Here is a 14,947-nt window from a genome sequence, read left to right as displayed (position 1 = left end):
TTAATTCACATGTACCAGGTGCAGACTGGGAATTTCAGAGCAGCCTATCAGTTCTGGCCACCCATTTTCCCCAGACATTTGAGACCATAGGGCAGCTTTGAACCATCTCTTTCGAGCCATCTCTTTACTGAGGGCCTAAAATTTCCGTGTTCAGTAGCTCCCAAGACATGGCAGTGGCAGAAAACAATAACCCAAATGGGAAGCAATGGAAAGGATAAGGATTTATGGGATAGGATGAGTGTGATGGGGAGAAACAAGAAGATCCTTCATGTCAGGAGGTAAACTAAAAATGCAGCAAGAGATTTACTGGACCTATTTAATCTTCATCAGATTGTTTTTTTAATATCAGAAATTTGAAGAACAATCCATAAACCCTGTAGGAAAAAAAAAAAAAAAAAAAAAAAGTGACCTTTGAAAACCTTCTTTTAAAAATGAAAGGACAAAGTAAGATGAAAACTTCAGTGGCCTCTACTTAACACCTATGAATATTCTAAATGCTGCGAGTGTCAAAATTGAAATATTAACATTAATCTGTGTTGAAATTCTGGTTTCTTTTTTTTTGGACAACTACTTCTAAGAAATTCACTGCATGGTCTGATTATAGGCTACTGATTGGACTGATGTTTTGGCCTAACCACAAGTCAGAGACCTTTCTACATCGATCACTTTCCTTGAGGGAAAAAATATCCATTGTGCTCATATAAAAGCTTTCCCCAAAGGCATAAACATGTAATATAAATGCATGATCTACTATTTATCACTCAGTAAATGGAATTACTATGTACAGCTGCCTGCTCTAAAAGCATATATGAATATATTCAGCTTAAATAACTCTTTTAGTATCATCTAAGCCAATCTTCAGACTAAAAAGAAGTGAAAGGTAAAAGTGTCTCAGACATCAACTATATATAAATGAAGCCCTTAATACATGTCTTGGAGTAGATTTAAAAGTTTCTTCTTTCATCTGTCTGAACTAATATTTTTTGTAAATCAATTCTTAAATAGAAAACAAAATCAAAAAGAGATCATCAAATTCTGAAAAAAAAAAAAAAATCCCTTCTGCATTAAATAATTTTAACTTTTAACAAAGGATCTCTTTTTTTTTTTTTTTTTTTTTTTTTTTTGTGTGTGTGTGTGTGTTTTGTTTTGTTTTGTTTTGACCGGAATATTAAAATTTTGATATCAAAATACTGTGACTAACATAAAAGCCAATTTGTTTGCAGTTATATGTTAAGATATCTGAAGAAAGAATCTGTATAACCTGTCCTAGTAAAAGAAAAAACAAAGTAAACATATGCAGCAAAATAATCTGTAATAACCAAGAATATACATACTGTTGCACAAAGCCCACGTGTGGAGATGTCTTACCTAGATACAAGTCACATACATATTGATTTATCTTTGTACTTACAGTAATTTATGAAATATTTAGCGTATTCAGTGAAATTGAATCTGAAGTCCTAAAAGGAACACAACCCCTCACTCAACTGGAAAAAAACTGAGGACCAAAGATTATGAAAACACTGATATAATTCCACATAATTTACCAGCAAAGCACTGTAGCAAAGCCTTAAAATTAGTGCAGTGTTGTCCAGACTCAGAAATTCCTCTGAGTTTTGAACCACCTACACAGACAACAAACTGAGCTCAATTTTTCTTCAATTTGCCAGTTTCTTTTCTGCTTACTGCAAAGGGATTTTGTTCATTTAAGTGTCTCCAATATTGGCAATTAAAAATAAAAGGAAGAGTTCACACAGTCCACTCCAGAACTAGAGCAACAAATGATCTGAAATGTAATTTGGGTCTTGAATAGGCAAACAATTTATTACAGCCCATGCGGTTCTCATTACTTGCTCAGATCCACTTGGAATGCAATTTTATCAGTTTCTAGAGAGGATTTTTAAAACAAGGAATGTGATGTCTCAGCAACAGAGGTTATTTGAAAACAGCATAAATGAAGATTATCAAAACAAACAGTGACATGTCCCATTTGATACTGAGACCATTTAAGTTTCCCAAGTACTTAAGAAATGAATAGCAATGTGACTGATTTATTCCACCAAGGTCTTTTAAAGCTAACTTAAGTAGTAAAAGTCATTACCAAACAGTTTCACAACCACTGAATAAGCAACCAACTACTGTTAAGACATTATAAGCTGTTGCACAAAAGATGCAGCTGCTTTCAGTTGAACTCTGCTTCATTCCACTGGGATTCAGTTCAAACCTCAATAATAAAGTCTGTCACCTACAGCTAGATGACCTGACACTGGTACTTCCCAAGTAGGTTCACTCAGTTGTAAAAGTGCAAGTTTTCTGAAATATTCTTTTATTTCATGTAAGCTATTCATTGAAAAGTGAAGTGCCCCTGTACCACAGCTGTTGCTTAACCTAAATTCCCACTAAAGACAATAGAAATTTGACATGAAAGAAAACTCTATGTTATGTTACTGCAACTCAGTGACATCTTAATTTTAAATCCATGAATTTGTTTAGAAACAACAGAACGAAGACTGAAGCATATGTCAAAGGCTTGTTTTAATGTCAAAATATGTTTGGTCTGTAAAAAACACAACAGAACCATCACAGTGAAATAAAATGATAATACTCCTGATGCACCTAAACTGTCTCGTACTCAGATGTGCACTCTTCCCACCCTGAGTTTCTGTTAAATAGTGTGAAAGAGGGGATCACCTATCGCCGAGAGAATTCAGCCCTACAGAAAATAGAGAGAGGCAGGGTCTCAGACAGGGGAATTTAGATCGTATAATAGGTGTGGGTAACTGCAAAACAGTCAGGAAAATCAGATCACACACAGTCAACTCTTTCCAGATTTACATTCAGAAGCTATTTCTCATGCACTTATTCCATTGTTTATTCCTTCAGAACTCTTTAGAACAGTTTTCAAAGTGAGGAACTCTCTGGGGTTGGGTGTTTGGAGAGGGATGGGTAAGAGGCTGGTGAAATGATAACAACAAGTAAATGTTCAGTAGCTCAGTGTTGAGATGTTTGAGCACCAAAGCCTCCCAGGTTAAAAGTTATTCACTATTTCATTTGCACATCTTGCAGACTTAAAATTTTTGTCTGTATGTATTGGTAGGTATCAAGACTTTTCTGGATATACATGAATTAGCTTCTGCTAATCTGGGGGGAAAGCTTGGACAGCTGCCCTTCCAGGTTTTGGAGGGAGTGTTTGCTTGTTTGGATTTGGCTGCCTTTTGAGGATTTGCCTGAAGAAGGAAAACATCTCTAGTTATGATGTGCAAGCATCGGATTAATTTGCACCTCAGAAGTTTCAATTCACTAGGGTGGGAATCTCCGGGAAACAACACACTCCCCTGAACAACTGAAGCTGTGGCCTGGCTACAATTTCTCTGCAGACACCGGGTTTCTCCTGGACATATAAATCAGTCTGTTCTCTGTCAGAGCCCTGAGAATACTTTAAAGAAATGCTGATTCTTGTTTTCTTGTTATTGGAATGATTTTGCTGTTTCTGTTGTTTCTGCTTAAAACACCAGTTTCCACAGTGAGGAGGACTGGCTTTGCAGAAAAATACTGTAGCATATCTTAAAGTTTATGCTATAAATTAAAAGACCAAACAAGTCATCATTAAGGGCATCATTAAGAGCATCTCTGCAGATAAAGCCGAAGCAGTGACTGCTACCCTGAGGGAGGAATGGATAAAATGGGGCTGGTTGACTCATCTATGCCTTTGCCAAGATTTGGAAGTGCATCTGGAGGCTCCCCCAGCTTTTCCTTCCTCTTTGCCTCCTTTTTCTTTTGTATCTAGCCCCCAGGTACCCAGCAAGAAGCTGTAACAAACACTGACTAGAGACTCAGCTTCTAAAGCTGCCAAGAGACTTAAGCCTATGTCTTTTCTACAATTTTGATGACTTTCTCCAACTTATTTGATTGTTCTTTCCCACTCTTACCTACTCTTCATCTTTCCCACTCACCTCATAAATCCTCCCAGTCTAGATCATCAATACATCATCTTTCATGAATGCATAAATTGCCTCAGCTTGGCTTCTTGCCTACTTGTCCCAGAGACCACAAAGGAGCCCTGCATTGCGTGTGGACCAACCTCAGCTTCCACGTTCACTGAGAAGCAAAAAATGCAGGGGCTTCAAGGGACTGTATCTCTGGGACTACTCCACTTAATCTTGAGGCAAAAACCTTAGTGTCTTGGGCTCCAGGTTGGCTCCATGATGCTTCAAAGAACTGGGAGGTTTGGGACCATGCAAACTCTGAGAGCAATGTGCATTTCTCAACTCCCACCTTGTTTACATAGGGATGTGTAACTGAGGCATCCAGCAGAGCTGGAGAGAATGGCTGGATCAGCTAATGTGGGGAAAGCCTAGACAAAACCATAGAAAAAATAAGGGCTTTCAGCACTTCCAAGCTGAACTCAGAAGTAGACAAAATTTATGAGGTTTGTAGGGCTTCATTACTTTCTGCTCTGGAGCTGAGCTCTAAGGCCACCAGCTGAGCCTCTTAGTAGCCTGCAAGTTCTTGGAGTCCACATCTAATTTTATTTAAAGTACTTGAATTGAAAAGCTTAGTTAATTCAAAACTGCTTTCACTCACCCTTAAAAAACACTGTTCAAAATTATTATTTTTTTTTTTTTTCTAAATGAAAGTATTCCAGAGTTAGTAGCAGAAATTGACTAAAATGTTTATTTGTTTGTTCATTACATGTAGCATTGAGCAACAGCACTACTAGCAATATTCTCTGAGAGACATTCAGGTAGAATAAATGCTGCCATTGTTTGTGCTTGTTGTCTGGCAATGTAACAAAACCACTGTGCTACAAAGATGGAAAGCAAGGTCTTACACAGGGAACTCTGTAAATCCAGAATAAAATCGATATAATGAAAGATTCAGGGTAGACTGTTGTTGCCTGTAACGCTAGTATACTCAGGTGCATAACAAATACATCTTCTGGTTCTCATCCTTCATAGCACCTCTTCACCTGATTTAATGATCAGTAGGAGCAGAAGATTCTTGCAAAGAGGTCATGCTATATTTTAATACTATATATATATATATTTATTATTATTTTTTTTTTTCAGTATGGAAACTATGAGTTAAAAACTTTACATGCAAGCTGCCTGTAGATATAGATAATTCAGACTGAAAATGGGACAAAAGGGGCTGATGTGCTGGTACAGAATACAGCACTACAACACGTGAGATCATGTTGCACCACTTGGGCCAGTTTCCAGCACTGTGCTTTTACCACTTACCATGACGACCCCTCCAGACTGCTCTGCAGTGCACATGCTCATTATGGGCGCCATGCCAATGGTAGTCCCTTGGAAGTACACCCCGCTGCAGGAGGGCGAAAAAGGAAAAGAAGAATCCCAGAATCAACATTCGGTGCCAAGATACCGCCCTTATTATTTTCAGTCTTGTGTTTCTGCCAGTCTCAAACAAAGATCCTGTTTCAAATGTGTCAGCTCCAGACATTTGCAGGTTGAAAACAATGAAAAGCACAGATTAGTCATGCCAACTTGCCAAACTGACAATGACAGCAACCCTGCTCTGAGAAAGATCCATTTGATCACCATCCTTTGGATTTACTGCTGTAACAAGACCCCTTCTTCCTTTCTTTTTCTCCTGATTGATGTTGGGAATAGAAATGCAAACAGAAAAATACTGTCTCTAGCTCAAGGAAGGCTTATTTTAATGTAAGCTTATGTGCTACTTGTTGCAATACAAAACATAGAATTTAATCATTCTAAACAAAGTATTAAAACATATAATAAAATACTTTGTGACAGTTTAGAGTGACTCACTCTATTCCCCCACAGATAGTGTCAGAATATCTATGCAATGAATAAAGTGAGCTCCTTTTAATTACTAAGACATGTGGTCTGTTTTTGTCTATAGTATGGTTGATCAAAACAATACCTGGATCAAGAAAGAGGTGCTATTTTTTTTTTTCTTTTTTTTTTTTAGACTGCTTTTGATTTGAGCATTTTTACTAAGTTCAATCTAGGAAACAGCAGCAAGGTAAATGATGTATATAATTTAAATTGTAAGTCACAAATTCAAATTAATTTTCTGATTGAGACCGCATTTTTAATTTTATTGATGTCTTTCTATGAATGAGCAGGATTCAGATCATAAAAACAGAATGGTTTGGCATGGAAAGGACCTTAAAGATCACCTAGTCCAACCACTGCCATGGGCAGGGACACCTTCCACCAGATCAAGTTGTTCAAAGTCTTGTCCAACCTGACCTTAGAATATCACTATCTGCTTGACAATAATACCGCCTCAGCTCTACTTTAAGGGAGAAGGCAGGACTGCCTTTTTCAATAACAGCTTAGATTGAGACCACCTTAAACCGGCTGCAAATTCATGCCCAAAGTCCTTATTGGCTTATTATACATCTAGATTTCCATGCATGTTGTATTCAGGAAATGCCTACAAGTAACAGCTATTGCAGAGCTGTTAAAGGAAATTTATCTGGAGCATCTGCTGTAGGGCCATGAAAAGCACTTCTGTGTTTGTGGAGGGGAAAGACAAACCCTCAGGATCACAGATAGTCATCCCAACAGTTTAGACAACCGAAGAAGAATACAGTACAGCTACTCTCACATCACTGAAATACCAGCCAATATTAGATTTGGCATCAACTCTACCTTATTAGCTGTGCATTGTCATGGGGTTTACGAGGTAGTAGTTTTAGCTTTCTCCAGTCTAGAAACTCATGGAGGCTGGTGAAAGGATCTTGAGAAATGGAGCACTTATCCATGTCGTTCCACACCTCCACTCCAACCAGGGCTACTCGAATATTCAGTGGCCTGTAGAACTAATGAGAAAACAGAAACAAAAACAATTATAGAGCTGTTGGCTACTCTATTATCACACAGTTGCTGTGAGGGGGGAGCAGGCACAGTGTTACTGATGATGCAGAGATAACAATTCTAAGGTAAGAGTAATGTGAAGAAGGACTCAGGAATTGATCAAGTCTGGATTTGGCTGACAGTCTGAGAAAAGCATATACTAGATCTTTGTCTTGTTTATATGCATTACAGCCATTTGGATAACACTGCCATTTGTTGAGCATAAATTAAGCATGAAACATAAATATATTGTAACATGCAAAATTAATTTTGAGCAGGTAACATATAAATGCCTGTCTTCCAGTAATAAGTCAGCAAGACAATTACAGAAGAGGTGGAGGTACCTTCAGCAGCTTGTTTTTAATCACAATCGCTTCTCCTTGAGTTACTGTCCTTGAAGCATCACTTGATAAGTTCTCAGATAAATTAGACTCCCTTAGCTATAATTTGAGTACAACATTCCTAATTTTTCTGGCCATGCAACACATCTAAAATATTTTTTTTTTTAATTATTATTATTATTATTATTTTGCTTTTACTGGTTGGAGAGAAACCTTGCCCTGAGATACTGGGGCATTAGGAAAGCAGCAGGTGTGTTCACTCAAATGAGGCAGCAGGAAACACACGTTGCTGTTATTGATGGGCTGATGGCAGGCAGTGAACCATTGACAGAGGGCAGGTTCTCAGCTGCATGTTTTGCACCTGCACGGCATCAGCTGGCTGTGTAAGGAGATGGTCTGAGTGTGGTGGGCACACTGGGAGTGTGGGCATGTAGTATGGAAGGAAATACTAGAAACATGACTTGCTCTTACCAGTAAATCTGAGTCGAGCTCTTTTTCTTTTCATAGAGGTACAAATTTAAGCTTTAAAAGCTTTCTTAATTTATACTAATAAGACAGACATAAATCTCACAGCAATGTCCTTCAGAATGTGCAGTAATTTCTGAAAAAGTGGAATAATCCTCATGTTCTTACCTTATCAACATAGTTTGCAATTTCTATCAGCCTCTGCTTAATTTTTTCCACATCCTTGCCTTGTCTCTGAAACTTAGAAAATAAAGGATCAATGTACTAGCAGCACAAATACAGCAGCTTTTCTCCCCAGCATCCACCTTACTCTTGATGGCACTGTCAGTGATGTTTGGGGATTACAGGGAGCAAGCAAAGGACAACGGCAGATTTCTCCTGGCTTTCATGGAACTGATATCTGCCTCAGAATAAACACAGGCTATGGGAGAGGATTTTGTTCTTCATAGAAAGATTTTAAAATCCCTAAGTCTTACATAGCAAGCTTTCTAGGACTGAGGTTTTGTGAAAAAGAAAGGGCTCTTCTGTTAGCTATTTTGGCAGCAGAGTGATTGTTATTCCCTAATGAGCTGTGTTCAAGGAGAGTGAAAGACCATCATCTTTTTAAACAAACGAAAATGTAAGTAGCAAAATATTTCAAAGCAAGCCTTCTCATCTTTGGTTGCCATTCAGCTCACTGGAACACATCTGTACAGCCTGTCCTGGTTCCTTTTTTGAAGCTCTGCTTCCAAACTGTCAGAAAGGCTTTGTGCAATGTGATGGTACAGTACTGCTTCAGAAGGAAATGCAGGATCCTACAGCATCTTCTGAACAGTGACAATCACACCAAGGGCAGGCAGGAAATGCAATGGTTTAACCAGCTCAAGGAAATCCTGGGCTGTGAATTTTTATTTGCCTTGTCTTGAATTACTGCCAGACATCCCAGTTATCTATGAGTGCCAAATTCCTTACAAAATATTGCAAAAAACATTTACAAATGACTAGCAGTCATCTATCTTAATAGTGCCTTCCATTGCTTAGCCTTAATTAGGTTAGAAGCATTACTTGTGAAAACTACAATATTTTATCTGAAGCACATTACTTGCAATCCCGTGGAAACCCATTTCCCACCTGTGCTTCCCATATATTTTTATGTTTAAGTCTCTTACCTCACGATTATCTGCCACAATAACAAGCTCCACGTACTTTGTTGTCTTCAGAGTCTCCCTCTTGTACTGCCAAAGAAGATGAAAAAGGTTTGGTTGTTGTTGTTTCAATGTGACCCTTGGAATCAGCTCTTCCTCATTTAAACAAAGTTTTTGCAAGAGGAGATATACAACATCTCATACTTCCAAAGGTTTCATGGTGTACAATTTCTTATTGCATTCCTTCTCCTCATGTCCATGTGGTGCTTGCAAAAAAAGACGTGTACAACCAGGATTTGATCACAGCAACCAGGAAAGTGTTGCACAGTGTCTCTCAACCTTTCAGGTTTCTGCAGCTGCAATGTTTGAGTTATCTTTCCTCGCAGGAGAATATCATCTCCAGCAGAAAGACCTTTGCTATTTCCAAGGTACATTTAAAGAAACGATAAGATAACTTTTAGCAAACATTTCAAGCAACAGACAAATGGGCAACCAGGAAAAATGAGTTGTAGAGGGATATCAAGTAAAGCACGATAAAGTAATAAAGGAATATTGAGTATCAATCAAGTGGTCTACTTATAAACTGTGTAGGAAAAAAAAAAAAAAAAAGAAAAAAAAAGAAAAAAAAAGAGAACAAAACTACAGAAAAACAAAATAAAACAAAACAAAAACAGCTAAATAAACTGTCAGTGTCTGGGAAAGCAAACTATAATGCTTTAAAAATAGGCTACATTTAATTTTGCATCTGTGTATTCATGCATGTCGCGTTACTTGCAGTTCTGATTGCAGGTCCAAAAAAATCATAATGCTTAGCTCCAAAAGGATCACTGAAAAAAATTAAATGATTTTTTAAGGCTATTAATCATAGGACAGCTCATTTGCTGCCCTAAATTTAAGTGACCTATTAAAGTCTGTGGAAGTTCTGTGATTTACACCAGCTGAACATCTATTCTATTATTCCTCCCTTGTTTCTGGAATAAAACAGTTAGGGAACAGAGGTCCCAGCAGTATGTGTGATCTTCGTGCCAGAACTTAAGGACCTTAAGCAGTTGTATGACCTACTAATGACTATGATGTCTCAAACTGTACTAGTGCTCTTTAACCTAAAACATGACTAAAGCTTTCAAAAGCAAACAGTGTGTTCCAAGGCAAACTATGCAATCCCCTATGAAGCTAAGTCAGTACTGGACATCACCTTCCAGCCAACTTTCACAAAGTTTTCTTCACATTAGCAAAGTGTTCCTCTTTGTTATCTGCAGATTGATGATTTTGAATGTTTTACAAGAAACATTATGTTTAGAGGAAAGTGCCAGAGGTAACTAACCTTCGGTAACTCTAACTTTCCAACACTAGGAAACTCATATTTAATAGTGTGACACAACCTTTAAACTACAGGAATTGAAAAATATTAAGTTCCACTTGGATGGTATTTCTGAACTGTGAAACCACTAGAAGCTGTCATTAATGAACTAAGCATCAATGGTACAAACACTTTGCAGGATTACACTCATCGGGGGCTCTGGCAAATTAACATGGGTAGGTATTCTTACACCTTCTCCTGGTACTGGAGCTCCCTGTCATCTTCTTTGGCTCTGCTGGAGGCAACAGTCTCCATCATGGGGAAATGGTGTGTGCATGGACCTGGTGCATGTACCCATGCCTCCTCTGCCACACAGGGCATTGGCAGTGCCTGGTGGTGTGCTGGATGGGAAACAGACACCAGCAGCCAGCACATCTGCTCCTGCTGCTTCTGTAATGGCAGCAGGTGCAGTGTAAAGGGCCTGCCACATCTCTACAGAGCTCAGCTGAACCTGCAGGGTTTAGGCAGAGCTTGATTCACCTCTCTGCAAAATATTGGACATGAGTGAGATGCCACGGAAGGCAAATGACCATATGGGTTTTGTTTGTGGCAGAATTGGTCTCTCAGACACTGAATGTCTAATATAAACCTGAAATTTATTATGCATCCCTGATTAGAGACATACCCCAAGATGCCTCTAGTCTTCTTCGAAATGAAAAGCAAAAAAAAATGAGACATGATTATCCAGGTGCAAAGATATAAGAAGGCTCTGTTACACCAGTCAGCAAGCCATTCATTTTTTACCAAAAATAAAACTGTTTGGACCGGAGAGAGTTAGCCTGAGAGAAATTGACTACCAAGGTATAATGATATAAGCCTCCGGTGACTGATTTGCATAACGAATCCTTTCCTGTGATTTGCCCAAAGGCTATGTGTATTCCTCGGATATGATATTTATTTATAAAATGTACCTAATTATCACTTCTTTCAGCTTGGTTTCTGCAGCCTACTGCATCAATGCACAATCCATTGACTGATTGAATCACTCAGAATTAAAATGAAGAGTCAATAATACAGCTATGACAGATATTCACAATGGGAGACAATACGCTTTGTTCAGCTGACTGCTGTCCTGCTCCTCTGCTTCTTCCATACCTGATCCTACTGCAAAACTGCTGTCCTATGCCACCATATATTCCCTGTGCTCTCCTGCCTGGGAATTGGCATTGCTTAGATTCACGGCACAATGTTGCAGCCTCTCTCCTTCTCTGTGATCTAATTCCCCAAAACAGCTGTTCTGGGATTTACCAGGACCACACAAATGGCTATTTTGTGTGGCTACAGAGAAAAGCCATACTGTAGGGACTGCCTTACACACTAGACTTGCTTTCTGTAGGGTCCTGTCTCAATGGAGCTCAACTGGAAGACATGCTCCTAGCTGCAATTTGACGGTCCCCTGCTTTGTAACATAACCCAGTACTTATAGAGACACAGCTCTAACAGGGAAAACTGTGTCTACACACACCTGCTGTGTTATTTGCTTTGATTTATTAAACTTCTTGTTTGGATCTGGGAAGCTAAGTTTATTGTTTGTTCCATCATTGATTTGTACTTAAATCTAACCTAAAGACTAGTCTAAATTTGTGATACATTGATCAAACATTTTGGCTCTGCTCAATAAGCATTTAGTGTAGGTATCTGAAGTGAAGGTTCAGGGGGAAATAAAAAGAAAAAAAGAAAAAAAAAAGAGCAAAAAAGCAGCTCCCCCAAAACCTGCCGAGAAACCTAAAATTTTCATCATGCCCTAAACCTGATGCTGGATTTGTGCTTACTTCTTTGACCCAGTGTAATCTGAAGCAGCCTTGTGTCTCCATATTTTGCAGTTCATTCTTATTCAGTGTGTCCTGACAGTTTGCTTAGTTGATGACAACATTGAAATGTGAAAATTCAGTCCACACATTACATTTGACAACTTCCAGAATTCATACATTAAAAGCGTATCCAGCATACTCATGATATGTATTTTACCTAACTCTATGATGTGGTTGTTGACAGGTTTTATAATTACGTCCAGTGAACCACAGCAAGAATATCTTTCAGATATTTAAGGTGAAATTTGACATGTATTTGAAGCCATCAACAAAATGTGAGAACCATGAAGGTAATTGTAAAATTGTTTTGATTGCATCAGCTAGTTATACACATGCTTTTTATTTCAGTTTCCTTGTGTTACTCTGATTACCTCTGCAAAGTCCCAAACATCTGGGGGCAAACCTTAATAAAGATGTGAAAAGAACTTTCCTATTCACATTAAATAATTTGAAAATACATTTTTTTTTTTTAGGTTGTTGTAGGATCTACAGAAACACTCTGGCATAGTGTAGGACCCTATATTTGAAGCTTCATTGAAAGGAAGCCCATTTTGGTAGAGTTGAATTTATAGAAGGACAAACTGGAAGGCCATGGCTTTGTTCTGCCATGTTTCCCAAAAAGAACAGAAAAGTCATGTCACATATATGTATATGATGTCAGGGAACATTAACAGAGAATGTTTGAGCTGAAAGTATAAACAAAGCTTACACAGACTAATGCTAATATTTTCAACCTTAGTGAGTTCATACATTCTGAGAAAAAATATAAGACAATAAAGTTGTAGATGTAATAGCTAATGCAATATTCATTTAGACAAAAAGAAATTTGGACAGATAATGCCTAATATTCCTGAAGTATAAAATAATTTAATTCTACTACATAAATAAAATCTGGTGATGCCATTTAGGTTGCTCTCCTTAACAATTAACTCAATGTGAAGGCTTAGTAGTACACCTAACTATAAACCCCAGTATGTGACAGATAATAAATTTTGAGGCCAGCTTTGTAACATTGTAGAATTTCTGAACACCTGAAACAGTCTTTTCTACAATCCCCTTCCAAAATGTACATGAAGTTATTGTAGTATTTCTTCTTCCTGGTTTTCAGCTCATTTCATTTTCTAGTTTCCATGAGCTAGATGCATTTCACATTAAGGACATTTCTTCTTACATTAAAACAATTACAATAATACTTCTGTAAAATAATATGGTGAGAATTTGTTTTGTCTGCATAAGATACTTTCCTTCTAGAACGTAAAGGTTCATTTAGGTTTTAAAACACTATTTGCAAAGCATCACAGCTATCATGTTCTTTTCCATCTTGGGTGGGCAAGAACTTTTCCAGACCTTGCTTAGCGTTCTTATGGGTTCATAAATTGTTGCTATAATCATACATGAACCAAAATATAGCACCATAATTTGAAACCACAAACTTCTGTGCCATCTCATTACCAGAAAGAATGTATAAATACAATGCAAGAGCAAAAAAAAAAAAGCAATAAAGCTTTAACAAATCATGTAAGTGTATGATTAAATTTATGCATGTTCTTAAGTACATATCATCAACACAAGATGACTATATGGTTTAGTGGTTTGCTCAGTAGGTATATAGGAAATGAGGCTGGAACAAATATTTATGGTTGTGAAGATGCTTTCAGAAAGGTACTTAGTGTAAAACTATATAATCCACCTACCCTGCCAGCTTGAGAATGGTGTGTTGTGTCATGAGACCTCATGGTGGAGATATCCAACTGGTGGCCACAAGATCCTGGACCTATTTTCAAGTTCTCTGCTCGGTAGATCTTGTGTTCAGTCGTAGCACCTTCTATTGGCTCCAGAATGTAGCTTTTGTTTGCAAATACAATAATTCCCCTGTAGCACAAGAGAACAGAGTAAGATGCATGGCTTTCAAAAATGAATCTATGTTTGTCTTCAACAACGTTACAACACGTTTTAATAATGACGGAATACGAAAAAGAAAAATGCTGATTTACAATGTCATGGCCGGGTGGAGCAGGAAACATCAAAGCTGTATATTTGTCACTGCAGCACACTGCACCTTACAAGAAGGAATGGCTCAAAGAAAATTTTCCTCTTCTGAAGTGTTGTGCTGTAGAGCAAAATTACATTTGTATTTTATGTGTTTTCCATTCTCCCAGTGATGCATTGCCATTGCTTACTAGAGTAATGATGTGCGGGCTTCTGAGGACCGGTTGCAAACAGTAGTGAACAAAAGCGTGGTGAAATGCTTTTATAAGAAAAGGTACAGAGAAAAAGAATTCATTATGATCTGCAGATACCTTTTAAACCAAATGCTGGTGCAAGCATCACATCTGCCAGATGAAAGATGTATCAAAAAGGATTATTAAGCTTTACATCATGGGACAGTAAAAAGAAACTCAGATATATTAACTGGTGGATTCCTGTTTAATGTATTTTACTCCCCCAAATAATAATTTTCCTGTAATATCATCTGCTGAGAATCTCAAAGACTTTTTAACAATGGAAGCACTCCTGTCACATTACTGTCAGCTACAGTATGCAAAGAGGAAATAGGGGTTTAGAAAGATATTCAACACCTTGTTCCAAGAAACCTGTGGAAGACTCTGGGACACATAGCCAATTCTAGGCTTCATGTGTTGTCTCCTTACCAAAAAATACACTGCCTGTATACTCCAGACCAAATAGAAGCTGTTCTTGGGTTCTTGTGCTGGGTTCTGCTTGATTGTTCTGAACTGCTACAGTAAAACAAGTTCAGTTCCTCCTGCTGGCATTAGGCTACAGAGATGCTCTGTCAGCTGAGCACAAGAAGAACCAATAGCGTGGCATGGGTGTCCATGGTCTGCTCATTCTGGGAATAAGATTTCTGGAAATATATGGCATAAAGTAGGATGATTTCCAAAAATACCACTTGAATTAATAGTCAGCTGGAGGAAGCAGCACAGAGTAAGTGACTGCTATGCTGTATATCCAGATGGCATGATACCGTAAGAAG

The 14,947-nt window shown here is 38.0% G+C and overlaps 1 protein-coding gene across 1 annotated transcript in view; it reads right to left on the bottom strand.

Moving 5' to 3' along the window:
- ADAM12 (ADAM metallopeptidase domain 12) overlaps positions 1-14,947 on the bottom strand; it is a gene marked incomplete at its 5' end in the record, with an annotated part of 181,815 nt that overhangs the window by 52,724 nt on the left and 114,144 nt on the right. The window contains 5 exons of the mRNA XM_082764323.1: positions 5,244-5,328; positions 6,648-6,817; positions 7,826-7,897; positions 8,806-8,871; positions 13,647-13,824. Of these exons, the coding sequence (XP_082620449.1) occupies positions 5,244-5,328; positions 6,648-6,817; positions 7,826-7,897; positions 8,806-8,871; positions 13,647-13,824 (571 nt within the window). The remainder of the gene's footprint in view (positions 1-5,243; positions 5,329-6,647; positions 6,818-7,825; positions 7,898-8,805; positions 8,872-13,646; positions 13,825-14,947) is intronic.

Source organism: Aythya marila (assembly GCF_965140915.1).
Source record: "Aythya marila genome assembly, chromosome: 7".
NCBI classification, from domain to species: Eukaryota; Metazoa; Chordata; class Aves; order Anseriformes; family Anatidae; genus Aythya; species Aythya marila.
This window is presented reverse-complemented; position numbering and strand designations above follow the sequence as displayed.